This window comes from Globicephala melas, chromosome 16 (genome assembly GCF_963455315.2).
Source record: "Globicephala melas chromosome 16, mGloMel1.2, whole genome shotgun sequence".
NCBI classification, from domain to species: domain Eukaryota; kingdom Metazoa; phylum Chordata; class Mammalia; order Artiodactyla; family Delphinidae; genus Globicephala; species Globicephala melas.
In genome coordinates, this window is record NC_083329.1 from 32,360,951 (window position 1) to 32,378,855 (window position 17,905).

The 17,905-nt window shown below is 45.7% G+C and overlaps 1 protein-coding gene across 1 annotated transcript in view; it reads right to left on the minus strand.

Annotated features, from left to right (window-relative positions):
- The window catches only part of PLCE1 (phospholipase C epsilon 1), a 315,415-nt gene that overhangs the window by 73,971 nt on the left and 223,539 nt on the right, over positions 1-17,905 (minus strand). Inside the window, exons 5-6 of the mRNA XM_060285871.1 lie at positions 7,081-7,226; positions 706-964 (exon numbers count right to left, since the gene is read on the minus strand). Of these exons, the coding sequence (XP_060141854.1) occupies positions 706-964; positions 7,081-7,226 (405 nt within the window). The remainder of the gene's footprint in view (positions 1-705; positions 965-7,080; positions 7,227-17,905) is intronic.

Genomic DNA, 17,905 nt, shown 5'->3' on the forward strand with positions numbered 1-17,905 from the left:
GTGCTGTCACCATGGTGAGAATGACTCTAGATTTCGGTGTGGGACTTCCAGGTATGGGACTCCTCAAAATTCTCTGTAAAGTTCCCCCCTTTTAGTCCCTTCTATCGTTTCTAAACACTATATAAGAGATTTCCATATCTTCTTCCATTTCTCAATGCCCTTCTCTCCAATGCCCAATGCTCTGTGTTCAAGCTCTGTGGTCTTCTCCATGCTGGGGGTCAGGAATGAGAAGCAATGGGCTGGGGGGAATGGAGGCAGTGCGATCAGGAGCCCAGAACTCGTCCTTAGAAGACATACCAGATTCCCACAAAGGAGGAAAGGAAGGCAGTATTGACTTCCCTTCAGTCTTTGTTCCACTGATCCAGAAAAGTTACCACTATCGCTTGACTTCTCGTATCCCCTGCACCCAGACATTCCCACCCAATAAGAGAGAAGAAAACCCCATCAACCTTTAAAAAAAAATCAGGAAACAATACCCATTTGCACTTGTACTTTCACACTGCCCCATTAAAGCTAACTTAATATTAAGCCCCAACAGCGTTAGTTGGCATTCTTTTCTCTGGAACGTTCAAGGACCTATTACCCAACACAACAGTGACAACTGATAACCCTGGGCTCAGAAAGGTCTCTCTTCTGGCTTTAGTGAGTGACAAGCCAGGCGGCAACAACGACCCACCAGACCATGAGGATTTTGAAAGGCCTCACCTCTAGAGTTTCTTCTTGGGAATTGTACCTCGGGCAAAGCTTCATGAGGCCAGAGGCTCCATCAAGCACCTCACAGAGCTCCTTCAGAAACACCCCGCAGAACGGAACCACCTTACAGCCGGGGATGTGCAGCGCCCGAGTCACCACCTTCCTGTACTCGCAGGAAGATTCATGCTGGGCCATGGCGTCCTTCAGGCTTCTCATCGTCTCCAGGTCAGACTGGTCCATAAACTGCCACATTTTTAAAACTTTTCTTGACCTATTACAAGTCAATGACATTTTGTTTTTAGACTGAAGGAGAAATAATATAATTTACATGAAATAGCCTAAATTCCATACAAAATTCATTTTATTTCATGTTTTCTTTCTGTTTTAATATTTATTTAGGATTTCCCCAAATGATGTGAATATTACTTTAATAAATTGAAACACAAAATTAAATAGGACAGATACATACAAAAATACATGTGGGGACTTCCCTGGTGGTGCAGTGGTTAAGAATCTGCCTGCTAATGCAGGGGACACGGGTTCAATCTCTGGTCCGGGAAGGTCCCACATGCCGTGGAGCAACTAAGCCTGTGTGCCACAACTACTGAGCCCACGTGCTGCAACTACTGAAGCCCACGTGCTCTAGGGCCCGCGTGCTGCATCTACTGAGGCTGCGTGCTGCAACTACTAATGCCCACGTGCCTGCAAGCCCATGCTCCACAACAAGAGAAGCCATTGCAATGAGAAGCCTGCGCACCTCAACGAAGAGTGGCCCCCGCTCGCCGCAACTAGAGAAAGCCAGCGCGCAGCAACAAAGACCCAATGCAGCCAAAAAACGAACACACACGTGTAGGAGGAGTTAATTTCAGAGGTGGGCACTGAACTTAAGTTTGAGTTTTTCTGATTTCCCAAAAGGGAAACTTCCTGGGTAATATGGTTTCTACAGGTATTTATGGAGGATCGCCCGCAGAAAATGTGTTCCATCCACTCCTCTTGATCTTTTAAATGTTATTGGATTAGGCCAGTCCCGCAGTGATACCCACAAAGCCTGTTTTGACCTCTTCTGTTGAATTGCTTCTACTGAATCCAGCTTTGACATTAAGTCACTGGCCTGTCTTGAGGGACATTATCTTAAAGTATTATTTGCAGAATAGGATGTTAAATGAGATTTTTCCTACTTTGAAATTGCTGCTGAGAACAACAGCTGACATTGAACCCCACCTTCTAAAGAGAGGCAGTGGGTTGGCACCAGGAGACCCAAACTGCTCTGCCCTCAGAGGTCTCCCACCTCCATCAGCAGAGGAGCTGGGTCTGAGCAGCCACGTAGGGAACGCTCCTTTGGAGAGGGCTGTCAGGGCACCATATGTGAGAAGGAGGAAATCACCCAAGTGCAGGGGCTTCAAGGGAACTCCATGGAGAGGCTGATCCGTGTCCCGGCAGTCTGTGGGTCAGAGACTGACTGGTGTGTGATTTGCTTGGGGAAGTCTAACGATGAGAGGCTGCCTTGAGCTGCCTGATGGCAGCATGAGGGAGAAGGTGCCAGCGTGCGCGGCTCGCATTTGCAGACTCTGGGCGGGCAAAGCGCTGGGTGTTTCTGTGAGTCAGGAACGGACTCTGAGAGTCAGTGAGGCCTGAGTTATCTTGAAAGGCCTGCCAGTGAGGTGACCTTAGTGGAAAGAGTCTGTGAGGGTAGGACTTCCAGAACTAGACACTGTAGCGGAGAGGACTGAGTAGTCAGCCAGAGGTGCACTGCCCCTTACCAGGTAACGGTGCAGGGAGGTGGCTATGGAACAGTGGGTGAAGTTAAGGCAGGTAACTAGGAAGTAACCCTGAAACCACCCCTCATGGCTCTCAGTGGGGGATCCAAGGCCAGATCACCGCTGCCCCAGTCAAGTAACACGGGCTCCCTTTACCCCTCCACCCTTCTCCTCTCCTCTCCTGCCCATTTCTTCTGCAGGGACTCTGAGTTGGAGGGAGAGGGAGAGAAAAGATAAACCATATCTTCCCACACTCCCGCAGCTTTCTGAGACTGGTTGGGCTGCAAAATTGGGGAAAGAGTGAAGCTTTAAATGAGAAGTTGAAGTTTTGATTTATATCAGACTGGATTAAAAGATCATTATGTAATATCTAAGATATCCAAAAGACATAAAGAAGCACAACATGACAAACACCCACACATCAACCTCTCAGTTTAAAAAAATAAAGCATTAATAATATGATTGAGGCCCCAATGGATTCCTCCACGAGCATATCCTCCTCCCTCTCTCACCACAGGGGACCACAACTGCGACTTTAGTGCTCTCCTTCCCTTACAATTCCTGATACTTTCCCAACACACGCAGATATCGCTAAGCAGTTTGTAGAATTGTTTGTGCATTTTTAAACTTCATACAAACGGTGTCACGCTGTAGGTAACTCTCAGGCAACCTGCTTTTGTGGCATTGCCGTACGATTCTCAGGTTCATTCACGCTCATGGGCGTAGGTGAATGAGACTGCTTATTAACTACAGAAGTGACGGGGGAAAGACACAGCGTCCCCAGAGACACGACCCAGAGTTAGGGGAAGGAGAGCCAACTGGCAGGTTTGAAAGACAGTGAGGTCAGAAAAATAAAATTGTCTCCTGATTTCACCCCACTAAGTTCAGCCTGTTCTACAACCAGTTCCTTATAAGGTGGTGAGAGTCCTTTTGGGGCCATGGAGTAGAGGTTTAAATAAATGAAGTGAATACATGAATGAGACTTGGTTCTCATTATTTAATCATCCTTCTTTCCGTGAGTAATGGAGCCGTCATAGCACTCTGGGGGGCAAAAGACAAACCTCAGTAAAGATCAAATGAGTTTTTGTTAGATTGAGAATTGACACTTTTAAAAAACCTCTATTTCTTTTTATGATTATAAAGGTAGTAGATGCCCATCGTAGACGACCTGGAAAATACCAAAAATATAGAAAATCCACCCGTAGTTCTTCCACCCACAGCCAACATTAGGTATATTTCCTTCCAGTACTTACTGTATTTGTGTCTCTCTGGTCTAAACATTTAATAAATTTTGTTATATAAATATTGCTGAGGTTATTAAGTATAGACCGCTTTGTTCCCACGTAGTTTTACGTATTTTATGTTACTTGTTTTCCAGTGATATTAAAAATGTTTTATAAACGTAATTTTTGGTGGCTAAATAATATTCCATTGTATGACTGCATCATGTTATTTCCCTCATTTTTCTCTTGTTGTTCATTTGGGTTGTTTTATTTTATTATTTTAAAACTGAAGTGTAGTTGACACTTGGGTTATTTTATATTGACATTAAAATTGAGTAAATCTTGTTATATGTAAATCTTTGTACTTCTAATTGTTTCCTGTAAACAGCTGAGAATTTAGTTTGAGGAAGCAAAACGTATAAAGTATACAGAAAAGCAGTCACTTAACAGTAAGCGCCCCCTTCTCATCTAATCGTTTTAAAAATAAAAAACTTTCAGTTATCTTGGTGTAGTTCAATTACCTGTAATCTAAATATTTTCAAACCTGAAAGTACACACATGAGCTCTTCCTCCACAATCATTCCATCATAAGGACAGCTAGCAAATTACCTCCTGTATATATTGTTCCAGCCAAAGAGCTACTAAACTTGGTACTTTTACCCATCTATTTGTAAAGATCAGTTCAGTTTTAAGCCAAATATAGGAGCATGAAACTAGGTAGCAGTGGGTCTGAGGTGCCCAGGAATCAGTGGTGAGGTTAGCTCGTTTGGGGTTATTCCTCACCTAAGAAAGAGTTACCTGACTCTATGGACTTCTTGGATTTTGAATTCAAACTAAGTTGGGTCTAAAAGTCCCATTCACCCAAGGCCTCCACGGGTCATTCTGAGGCCATTCTTGTATCAAGAGAGTCTCTAATAGAGCGGTCCCCCACTTTTTTGGCACCAGAGACTGGTTTCGTGGAAGACAATTTTTCCACGGAACAGAGGTGGGGGAGGGATGGTTTCGGGATGATTCACGCGCATTACGTTTACGCTGCACTTTTTTTCTATTATTATTACACTGTAATATATAATGAAATAATTATACAACTCACCATAATGCAGAATCAGTGGGAGCCCTGAGCTTGTTTTCCTGCAACTAGATGGTCCCATCTGGGGGTGATGGGAGACAGTGACACCTGCATTATGTGGCTTATGTTCAGTCTACTCCGTAAGATGTAGTTTAACTGTCACTTGCCACTCACTGATGGGGTTTTGCTATGAGTCTGCAAGCAATTGACTTATTATAGTCTCTGTGTAGTCAAACCTCTTTGCTAATGATAATCTGTATTTGTAGCCGCTCCCCAGCGCTAGCGTCACTGTCTCAGCTCCACCTCAAATCATCAGGCATTAGATTCGCATAAGGAGCGCACAACCTAGATCCCTCGCACGTGCAGTTCACAGTAGGGTTTGAGCTCCTATGAGAATCTAATGCCGCCACTGATCTCACAGGAGGTGGAGCTCAGGTGGTAATGCGAGCGATCGGGAGTAGCTGTAAATACAGATGAAGCTTCTCTCGCTCACCTGTCACTCACCTCCTGCTGTGCGGTCCAGTTCCTAACAGGCCATGGACCACTATCGGTTGGAGAGCCCTGCTCTAATACATGGTATGTGGCAGCCAACCTCCAAAGATCCACACGTCCTCCTGCAGTGTGGTCCCCACACATAATGAATCAGTGCTGGGCCTATGTGACCAGTCCAATATGGCAGAAGAGACAGTGTATTACTCCTGAGGCCAGGACACAAAAGGTACTGCAGCCTTGTTCTTTTGGATCATTCACTGCGGAGGGAGACAGCTGCCAAGCTGTGAGGACAGTGACATCCCGAAGAGAAGACGTGAAGTCCCCAGACAACAGCCTGCACCAGTTTGCCAGTCAAATACAGAGGACAAGCACCATTAAAATAGAACTATTTTATCATAATATGATCATTCTTTTTTTTTTAAGAAAAGTAACACAAATTCTTTGTAGAAAATTTATCACAAAGAGAACCGAATCATCTGGATAACGCCTCCTATTCTCCCAGTATTTTTCCTTCTTTCGAGCTATGCTTGGTGCGTTTGTGTGACCATTTTAAATGCCAATGACATGATCATTTGAGTTTATTCTTAGTTGAGAAAGTTCAAAAGGACAGAAAAATTTCCAACTCAGAATTTTCCCCTCCACCCCCAACCCTGAATCCCTATGTAGGGCCTGGAGAATCAAAGAAAAACCTCGAAGTGTTATGAAGCAAGATCTATTTATAGATCCATCTATAGATTTATAGAACCCTCAATGGGAAGGTGAATCTCAGACAACTACAGCAGCAATCACAGGTCCTCTTTCTGGAGCCTTACTACATGCCGGACACACATACTCAACACTTTACATTATCATATTAAATCCTATGTAAAGGGGTAGGTGCTTTTCATTATTGTCCCCATTTACAGATGAAGAAACTGAGGCTCAGTGAAGTCAAGTAACTTGCCCAGATCACACAGCTATTCGGGGGTGGGGGGAGCCAGGATTTGATTCTCTGCTATTCTCATTCGACCATTCATACTCGTCTCCTTCACACCACACTTTCACCTGCAAGAGTGAGAAGCAGCTACTTTGTGCAAGGTAACTGAAGCTGAAACGGAACAAGGCAGGAGGCTTTATTGGCAGAATGGTGATCTTATTATTAGCTTGATGGAGAAGGCGTAAGAGCAGGATATCACAGAGGTTAAGGGCACGGACTCTGAACTCAAGGTGGCCTGCAGTCACATCCCAGCCATGCCAGGTGACCTTGGGTGAATGACTTAATTTCTTCTTACCTTAGTTAGAAGTTTCTTCTTTTGTATGGTGTGGGAATAATAATAGTATCTACCTCAAAAACTGTTCTAAGAATTAAAAGATTTAATGCATAGAACATGCTTAGTCCAATGCTTGACACATAGTAAGTGTTCAATAAAAATGAGAGCTAACATTATTCAATGCTTATTATCAGTGGTGACCACTGTTATTTTTAAGGGCAGTCAGTAGTTGGGAGCTTATAGTGCTGGGGTAATTCGTAAGGCAGAGCTGGGAAGAGATAGGTAACAGTGGGGCTTACAGGGCAGGCAGGGGAAGAAACAGGTCAGTGATGGGGTTGATGGAGTTATGCAATCAGATACTTAGCTTGGCCAAGAGCAGGGGATCAGAGCAGACCCAGTGAATTAGGATCGTGACTTCTGAATTCTGCAGCCTCTTTGAGGGACACGGATTGTGGCGCTAGCAGAGGTTATTTCCCCCAAATAATCACGACTAATTGTCTGGTTTGGGTAAATATGGTTACCCAGACAATTAATTCAGTGCCATGCAGCTGGTAAGAGGAAACCCCCCAGAAGACCATATTCCCCAACGCCCATACCTGAGGCCAGCCAAGAACTCCATGACGGCGTTGTAGTTGCCCATGTTCCAGCAGCATTTGGCCACGTGCACCAAATACGAGAAGACTTCCCGCTTCTCCTCCATGGAGCCCGCCGTGAGGATCAGCCATGTCACCCAGGAGCTCACCTGCAGAATGCAGAGAGGGGCGTCCACTGAAACCATGCGCTGGAAGCTTGATACATACGTTTCCATAAGAAAAATGTTTTTTTTTTTAAAAAGTCAGTTTAGTATGAGGAAATGAAGGACCCAGCCAAGAGACTGAATTGAAGCTCTAGCTCCATCACTGCTTTGCAATGGAATTAACCTCTCTGTATTCTTCAGCTTCATCTTTAAAATGAGGCTGAAAGGTAATTTATGCAATCTCTTTTCAGCTATAAAATTCCATGAGACCATAAGAAAACAAGGCCTAAGGATAACTATGATTTAAATGTATTTGACCAAAAGAGCAAGAATAAATGCAATCAATGCACTTAGCCCATAAATGAAAGTCCATTTGTCAATTAATAAACTGCGTAATATTAAATGAAAAAATGCAAAAAAAAATTTTTGAACTGTCTTTCACGAAAACATTATCTATTATGCTCCTCAAATGACTAAAAAATAGAACCAATATAGCACTTCATATATGTTAACTCATGTATCTCTCACAACAATCCTAAGAGTCAGGAACTATAACTATGTTCATTTTATAGATGACGAATGAAGGACAGAGGGCCTAAGAGACTTGCTCAAGGTCCTCAACCAATAGGTGGCAAAGCCTGAATTTGAACCGAGGTGTGTGGCCCAGAGGTGTCCCTATTAACCACTCACTAAATGCCTAATGTATATACTGTTCTCCTGCTCTAGGCTTAAATTTAGCCTAGTGTGATTTGTCTTTTCTACTACACAGACTGGAGTATAATATTTAATAATAATCTACCACTAAAGTCCCCCCTTTATGGTATGCAGCCTCAAAATCCTTTGATTAATTGCTAAGATTATTTTGCTGCTACCTGTACTTTGGTGCTTGGAACACTAGTGTTCACTTACGTTACTTTCTCCATCCTGGCTAAGGTCTGGGCTGATAAGTTCAGTTCTTAATAGATCAAAGCCTTGGTCTTGACCCCACATGGCCCATTAGTTGTACCTGGTTTAGCAACAGTGCTGAAACCTGGGGAGCAACTCATTTCCCTGGCTTGAGCGAGAGTGAAGCCTGAACAGAGAAGCCTGCAGGGAAAAAAGAGTTCAAGGTCTAAGGCAACCACTTCCCTGACTCCCTCCCTCCAAATAAAATGAGAGGAATGAGTGGCATTTAGTGCTGGCAGCAACCGCAGAGGGCAGTCCAACCCCATGCTTCCAGATCAAGAATCCAAGGCTCATGGGAGAAATGATTTGCCAAGGTCACAATTCTTGATGTCAAAGCTAGGACTCCCAGGCTGGTGCTCTTTCAGCTGATGAAGGGAGCTAGTTTTTGTAAACTTGGCACTGGTAGGTCCTTCTAAGCACTCAATAAGAGACGCACATTTGAAGACAGAGATGGAATCAAAGGAGAAGGTACCGAGAAGAGTACCAAAAAATGATTAAAAAAATGAAAAAAGCAGAACAGAAGAGATTGATGCTGAACATGTCTTTCCTCTCCCTACACAAAAACAAATAGGGAAATAGCAACAGAGAGTTTCAGTGCTAAAACAGGGTTATAATCTGGTAGCAGCCAGGAGCGCTGCAGTAACAATCGGTCTCTTCCCTTCTGAAATTTGCTGAAGCAGAATGTGATGGGCCACCTGCCACCCCTGAGCCCAGCACGAGCCCAGTGGGCTCTAAGCAGGCACCACCGACCTCTACCTGCTCTGGACTTGGCTGAACTCTTGTGAAACATCAGGAGGACAGATCTGGAATCAGACCCCTAGGACAAGCCGTAGTCCAGATCATCCTGCAAGGAATTGAGAGCCTCTTGGAAGAAGATAACCATTCGTTTGATCTCCTGGGACTGCTTTGAGCACACAGGAGCCCTTTGGGATTCCCAAAACCAGCCCCTCTCCTGCAGCTGTGAGCAATCCCTGGCTCACTGTCTCCAAGCTCTTTCCCTTCACCTGGTTACCCAGCTAAAAGTCACCAGGCTGGTGAAACTCTGGCTCTCTAGACCAAGACATTATTTTGCCAGTAAAGACTGAGTGTCATTAATGCTTCTAACCAATTCTTCCTTTGGTGTGATTAGTTTTGATAAGCCCTATCCTGCTCTAAGAAATCATCAGAAAACACTCAGAATCATAACATCATTGACTCTGAGCTAGAAATCCAAATCCATCTCCTGAAAATACAAATGAAACCCTGAAAAGTTAAAATAGTTCTTCAAAGACACCCGATGCATTAGTTCTTGAGGCCTCTGGCTATATTTTTTCTATGGCTTTAGCTCCTTTCCTGTTGAAATTGATGGCAAATCAGTGTCTTTGCAAAGTCTCTGTACTTTCAGGCTATTTTGGTCGCACACAGTGACTTATTAGTGCAATGACCTGAAAGGGTTAACATATCTTCCCTTGGAGAGACCTGCTTCACAGAGCAGACGCAGACCACCAAGTGGTTTGTGCCTCAGTCCTGATCACACATCCAGATTTATTTCCTATCAGTCAAATCATTTTCCATATACTTTCCCACAAGGCTAGGAAAAAAATAGTGATACCATATTTCACATGGAAACCTAATTTAAGCCAACTGTTCTGTCTCTGAGTGTGAGTCCCCAGGGCTTGGTTATTGAGATTATGTAAGCACTGTTATTACAAACACACAAACACACACACACACACACCCCAACATCTGCTTACAGACTTCAGGGACAATTCTTATCATGGCCTAATGTATTCATAATTCCATAGGCATTAAGTAACGAGAGTGTCAGCACAATTATAAAAAATAAATGACACGAAAAGGAAACGAGCATTCAGTGATGACTGTAAAATGTAGCCCAAAGCATAAACATGGTCATATTTACTAAGTGGACAAGGGGATGTGTTGCCAATCCAGAAAGAATTTCAGGACACTGAAATCACACAGAAAAACACAAAAATCGCATACATGTACAGTACTATGACTCAAACATAGGGAGCAGTCCTAGGGCAGAAAGGTGTTAAATGTGACAGATTATTTTGCCTTATTTCAATGGTCAGCACAGCATAAAGAAAGAATCTGGCTCCCAGCCTAATTCTTTAAGCATTCCTCCCAGAGGCTCTGTGCTTACCCTGATGACCCTGACCCCTTCCTACATGCCTACAAGTCCTCCACAATTGTTTTTTTTCTTTCCTTCTCAGGCCTTTCTCAGTACTCTGAGGCCCAGCCAAAGTGAAGAGCTTGCCCCCTCTTCCCACATCAAATGCCTTACTGGTATCACACAAGCTTCGTTTGGGAGGAATGTTCTCGTTCCATTCAAAATGACCTTTCCCTGGCCCACCATGTCTTGCCTGTGTCCTTTGTAAAGCCAAATCCTTATCTTGGCCCTTGAGGCCCCTGTCTGTTCTCCAGTCTCACCTCGGCTCTCTCTACTACACTCCTGCTTTTAGGGAGGTGAAGCAGGCTTTTCCCACCCTAGGGATCTTGCACTGGTTGTTCCTTCTGTGGGAAGCCCCCCTCTGCCCCATCCCTCCACCTTTGATTTAGCTAATGTTGACTCATCCTTTGGGCAGAACTGTGCTTAGATCTGCAGTCTGACCCCCTGCCCATGCCCTGAGCTACAGAGGCCACGTTGGCCCTCATCCAGCTGTGCTCCCCCCCAGAGTGAGAAGTCTGTGGGGAGGAGGGAACCTGTCTGCCCACTGGCTGTGCACCCACCTCCAGATCGCTCACCCCTGTAGACCCAGGATTCCCAATCCCCTGTTCAAACAGCTCACTCCCAGGCCGGCAAGGGCCCGTTTTCTAGATCAGTCCTCCTGAGGGTAGATCATAACTCTAGGCCTGAAGGCTGGCCAAGTGGGGAGGGTGGTGTATTGATGCAGTTTACACCTGAGGCCTGAGGTGTCCACACGATACACAGGCATACGAGCCAGGATGGAAAGAGGAGGTGGGAAGGCCACAGGCGGGCCTTCCTTTGTACCTCGTGCTGAATCCCCTAAAGTCAGGGGCAGGGCCGCCTTCAGGAATCTGATGAAAGCCTTGCTGTCTTGAGGAGGCCTGTCCTGATGTCCCACCTGGGCTGGGTCCATGTGCTGTGCATCACGTGGTGCCCCAGACTCCCTGGACAGTCAGCACCGTGTTCCCTAAAAGGCTGACTTTGGGGCTGCCGTGCTCACCAGCAGCAGAGCCCACTGTAAGTGCTTGAGGAGAGTCTATGAATGAACGCATGTGAGCTCCCCTGGGAAGGCCTTTCCGATGGCTCACCGACGCCCCACGTGCAACTTCCTCCTGCTTCTCTTTCACTGAACGTCGGACCTTGAGTGCAGCGTCACGTCTGCACTTGGGTTCTCACAGCTGTGTGGCTTTACATCTGGCTTAGCTTTGTTATATTTGTGTGCCTGACTCTTTCACATGGGTCTGTTCTGTCTCCCCCCCAGACCTTAAGTCCTCGAGGGCAGAGACCATCTTTCCCACATCCCCAGTGTGGGGATGCTCGGTGCCCCCGACCGGCAGGCAGGCCACTCAGAGTCCCAGGAGGCCGTAGGCAGAAAGGATTCTCAGCCTTCAAATGGTCAGATATTATATTTGGGAAAAGGCCTGAACACTTCCTACTGCTGTTCCCAGGTCCAGAAAAAGGGGACAAATGACTTCCTGCCAAGAAGTTTTTTTGAACATGCTGAGCAGAAGTTTTTGTAGAAAGATGATCCTTTGTAACAGGTATCTGGTCACCCTCACTGCTAAGTCCAGCCTCAAACGGTGAAATCTGAAGAAGGCAATGAAAGTCTCTCTAGACAAAGCTCCTCTGAAGCGGGTTGTATGCAGTGCACATCTATACCCGCCCTCCACTGAGCTTTACTAGAACAACCCTTGAACTAGAGGATGTGGCATGCACGCGCAGGCAATACACTGACACGCGTGTGCACGCGCACGTGCACACACACACACAATACCCCCGCCCAGGCGGTACTCCTCACAACATGGAGCACCGGCATCAAAATCTCCACAGTGGTGGTAGGGTGTTTATTCAAATGCAGATTACAAGGCCACATCCAGACCTAGAAACCAGTCTCTCTAAGATTGCAGCCCAGGAATCTGCATTTTTAGATAACTCCCTGGTGTTCTTGTATACACTTAAGTTGAGAGCTATCCCAGGGGTTCGGTGTTCCTTTCTGCGCCCCTGAACCTCGAGTCAGGAAAGCATCACTTCTGTAGTACCTGTCCAATACTATAAGTCACCACCTCTGTGACTGTTCTTGGGCTGTCACCGGTTTGGAACGTGGAAGGAGGAGCCAGCGGGAGATAGCATAGCATAGCTGGTGGGGAGCGTGGGCACCGGAGTTAAGTGGACCTGCCTTCAACTCCCAGTTCCACTGTTACCCTGCCCAGGTCCCTGAGGCAAGCGACCTACCCTCTCTGAGCCTCAATTCCCTTTTCAGTAAAAGGGGAATAATAATACTTACCTGAAAAGACTGTTTTCAGGATGAACCTGGAGGCTGTATCTAAGACCTCAATGTGATGCTCAGTGTGTAGTTAAGGGCTCAATAGATGTTCACTACTGCGGCCACCTGCTGCTTCTACAACTACTATTAATATTGCTACCTGAGCTGTAGAGAAGCTGAATTCCAGGAAGCAGAGCACAGAAATTCAGAAGAGAGGAGTCTCCAAGTTCCACTTCCTAACTACAAGGAAGGAAGTAGCCCAAGGCCGAACCAGGAAGAATCTGTGGTTGCCCTGAGAAGGGTTTGCGCCCCAAGCACAGCCTGTCCTAAAAGGATAACTCATATTCCCTCTTCTCTGAAGGCGTCCCTGACTCCTCATTAGGAATAAATTAACCATTTTTTTCTATTTAAATTGCTCAATCCCATATACATATGTAGATATTTACATATATGTATGCATAGGAGTATTGCTAGTACCTTGTTCTGAACCAATCTCTCCCAAGTGTGAGCTCCTTGAAGCAGAGGCCAGGACTTAATGTCAGGGTCTTGTACTAAGGATGCAGTGGCCATCAATTTACACATGCTCAGGCATCCTCCTTGATGTGAAGTGAATGCAGAAGAGTCTCTTGAACTCCTGGTCCTGCTTGGCATGGTTCCACCATGACTGTGTTTAGGAGAGACTCAGACGGAAAAAAGGAGGCACCTGAAGGTGGTTTCTGGAGAAGCCCTAAACACATCTTGGATTATACTCTCAAATTGCATCACAGTTGTCTATAGAACAAACTCTAAACCTCTTCTTTTGGCCTTCAAGCATGGTACCATATGATCTAAATTTACACCTCCAGCATTAATTTTCACTGTTGCCCGCCACTCATCTGTCTGACATTCCAATCCTACTACATTTTGTACCATTTCTTATTCTCTGCCTATTCTTTTTTCCTTTTTAATTTTTAAAAAAAGTCTACTTAAATACTCTGTCTTCTTTGCAGATATTACATTAAAAAAAACTGTCTTAAGTACTTAACATGTATTCATTTAATCCTACAACAACCTAATGAAATGTATGTCATTATCATCCCATTTAATAGATGAAATGGAAACAGAGAGGTTTAGTCACTTTCCCAGTGTCACACAGCTAGTAAGTTGTGGAGGGAGGAATCCCAACCTAGGCAGCCCAGGCCCAGAGCCCAGGCTCATAATACTGTCTCTGCAGGCACAAGCTGGTTCTTGAATGCTGGTATTTCTTGGGGCTCTGTCCTTGACCCTTCTTGGATCTCTTCTTATGCTACGTCCTCTTCTTAGATGATTTCTTTCACTTACCTGGTTTTACCCACCTCTCTGCTGCTGTCTCTGAATATCTATCTCTTGTCCTGTATATCCAAAAATTAACTGGACCTTTCCACCTGGAGGGCCCAAGGCCACCTCAAGCACACCCTGATCCCAGTCCTTGACTCTTCCTTCACCTTCCATTCCCTCATCCAACTGACTGCCAAACAGCCCAGATGTCACCTCCTCCAGGAAGCCTTTCTTGAATCCTCATATGTTTAATCAAAATTACTTTATCACTGCACTGTGACCACTTTCCCCCTGTCCTCTGTCCCTGGAATTTGAGCTCCTTGAAGGCAGGCATTGTTTTACTCATTTATTTCCCAGCACAGGGTCCAGCATGAGTGGTGGGTCCTCAGTAACTTCTTACTTTGAGTCCCACACAAAGCACAGCAGCCCACTCCCTGTCAGTGCTGCCCTTCTCAGAAGTGTCCAAGGGCCTGAGCGCCCAGGGCATCTGGAGGCTGCAAGCCCACCCTATAATCACTTGTCTGCTGTTCTTCACCCAGGAGGCTCAGAGGCTTGTGCTGGGAAAGGATACTCTGGGAGCCATGGCATAGAAGGCCTGTGGACATTTGGGCCCATGACTGGAAGATTCCATTTTCCCTGAGAGCACTGGGCATCAGAGAGTTAGGGTAGTGATGGCTTTCTCGTCTGCTCTGGAATGAGCTGGGACCATTCTGAGGTGCCCTGAGTGATGTTCAGGAAATGGCCTCCCAGGTTACTTAAGTCCCCCGATGGGGAACTCACTGGCTGCAGGCCACACTGCTTGGAAAAGGGAGAGAGAGAAGGTTGTCTTCCAGGGCCACCGAACAGGTCTGGAGGTTCTGAGACCTGCTGTGAATCACTCTGGGTCCCAGGGCAGGTGGACACCTGTCACAGGAAAGGAAAACTGAGCCCAACAAGTCACTATTTCACTTGCAGGGCCCAACAGCAAATGTTTGCCAATCGCAATGCGGATGGTGAGCAGGTAACAGGAGACCAACAGTTAAACCGATACCAATGATCAAGCAGGAAGGAGAGAAGGGAGGGGAATAAAATCGTTTGCATGTGTTGGCCTATGTTCCCCTGAAGACAAGTCTGTGTGAAGAAACAAAGATCCCACCAAGATCAATGACATCCTGCTCGGTTGGACCCTGGTAGATATAATGGATCACTAAGAAGAAGATAATTAAATCTGCCGTCTGTGCAGTACATGTGTGTAGGGGTGAGCTTCTGTGAATGAACTTGTTAGGGAATAAATCTGATGAAAACCAGAATTCTGCCTCTTTAGCGTCCCTGTTTCAATGGGAGGTGGGGGAGAGAAGGGAGAACACTGGATTTGAAGCCAAAGAAATGCAGGTTCACCACTTGGCACTGCTTTTCACTATTTCTGTGACCTTGAGCAAGTTTCTTACCTTCCCCGAGACTCAATTTCTCACCCATAAAATGTCCTGCCATAAGGGGGATGGTGTGTGGTAACTAATAAAAGATACAATAAATGTATGTAATGTGCTCTAGTGGTTGGAGCAGAGTACATGCTCAATAAATGTCAACTAATACTGATAATGAAAAAAAAGAATAAGCAGCTCCTTCTTCAAAGATGTTTCTTTGTGGAAACAACGTTGGCCTTCGTATCACAGTGCCAGCTTCTCTGTTCTGTTTAGCAGAGAGGGAGTTCCCAAGGATTAAACTCTAAGAAAGAATGATCCTTTGCTTCTTTTAAAGAGGCCAGAAAGGAGAGGTAGAAGGAAGGCAGAAAAGGGGTAAGAAAAAAGTTGAGAAAAAAAGTATCAAAAGAAAGTCTAAGCGGAGTTGGTAGGGAGGGGTGGGAAACAGGAGATGGGGAAGGAGGATGTGGGCGAGGGCTGTCTGAGGACTTGTGGATATGGTTTGGTAGGAGGGGAAGTGCTTGGAAAATAGCAGTGAGTCACAGATAGGTTCTAAAGGGGCAGCTGCCCTGAGAAACCAGGGCCCTTTGTCCAGGAAACATCAGGTACATTGGACAGCAGTTACATTTGATTCAGAGTGAAATTAAACAACAGCATGGGACACTGGCCAGTTCAATACCTTTCTTACTTCATGAGAAGGACGTTACCTTTTCTAGGGAAAGAATAGATCCCAATTCCAAATAAAACCCAACAGAGCTGTACATGTAAGGCAAAAATTCTAGGATGTCCAGCACAAAATAAAAGTACTTGGTGTGCCTCCCCAACCACCCAACCTATAAAAATAAACAATGACTGTCCTTTGATGAGGTCATGCAACTGGTTGAATGGTAACTACCCTGATGGCGCAAAGCAACGATCTTGAGCCTGACAGCTGAGTGTGCAGAAATTCACTTTGGGAAGCAGACGACTGCCCAGGGGCCTGGCTCCAGCACTTCCACACTGTACCTGACACTTCATTTGTCCTGTTCGCTGACTGGCATGCTTCTTCACGTGTGCCTGTCCGTCTGCAGCTTTAGATTTCGAAGTCTTGGCAGGCAGACCCTTGTGCCAATTTTGAGTTGTTCCCATGTTATTCTGCATACAGTAGGTGCTCAGTAAATATTCCAGCAGCTGTAGTTTTCTCTTTCTGCTCCAAAGCCCCAGATAGAGACAGGTCAGCCAGATTTTGTGGTAATGTGCCCCAAACTGTGTTCTGGGGACATGTTCTACCAGGATTTTGTGAAGAAAGTGTCTGGGGCCATACAGGTTTGGGGGATGCTGGGATAAATTAAGATTTCTTCACTGGCAGGATTTCTTAGAGCTTTAAGTATGCTAATGTGCATGGTAAGTCTCCAAGAAGGGGCTAATATTCGGAGTTTCCCATATTCTTTATACCATATGACATTTTTTCAAAGGAATACTAGCATCTAGAAAAATCCTGGAATATTGGCACCAGTCTATCTGAGCTCCTACAGCCTGGAGACGACGCAGCCAGAGGCTCGTCTCCACTGGTAATTCTGGAGACCTCGGCCTGCATCTGCTCAACCTGAGAACACATTCCTCCATCTCTAGAAACTGCACGGTGTGAGTGGACTTCAGGAGGTAGAAATAGTCAGAAATGGCAGCATATGGTTTTGTAACAGGTGTCATAAATTCAGAATCAATATATTATTGTAGGAATTCTATAAACCAAGACACAAAGAAGATTTTCCTTAAAATCCAAAACGAGGAGATTAAGGCATGTGGGCAATTATCATTTCATAGCCAAGGCAGTCCTGAGGAAAGAGCCTAGCAGACTGGCTTTGAGCCATCTGGTTCTACTACACAGTGTGCCAACGAATATATCAAGGATCCTAAAGGTTATTTAGCTCATTTTCCTTATTTTATAGATGAAGAAACCCAAGAGAACCAGAGAGGTCAGGTGACTTGCCCAAGGTCAACTAGCTAGTGAGTGGTAGTGCCGGCGCTAGACCCCAGGTCTCCTGACCTCAGGACATCCTATAGTCACAATCTGCTGGGCTTCCGCTATCTCTCTGAAGAGGATCTGATGCACCGCCACCCCTCCCCCTCTCACTCCCTCCATCCGTGGGTCCAGAGAGGCAGGCTCCGCCTGGGTGAAGAAGCGGCATGTGCCAGCAAGGAGTTAACCTGGTCTGATGGGGAGAAGGAGAGCTGGGAGCTGCAGGAATTGCTGAAGACACTGACTCAGGGAGCCTAAGAGATGGTGAACAAAAGGAAGAAGAGTCAGGACATTGAGAAGCCCTCAGTGGGCAGCCGCCTGCCCACAGAGATTTGGGGCAGCATTCTAGAAGGGAGGCTGGAAGGAAGACAGGGAGCAATAATAGTTGGTGCAGTTGCTGCTTGTCTTCAGTGACGGCAGGAGAGGTCCGAGGAAGAGTCAAGAAGCCTCCTCTAAAAAAACAAAAACAAACCAGGAAAGGGACTTCTCTGGCAGTCCAGTGGTTAAGACTCCGCGCTTCCCATGCAGGGGGCACAGTAAGATCCTGCACAACGCAGGGCGCGGCCAAAACAAACAAACAAAACAAAAAAG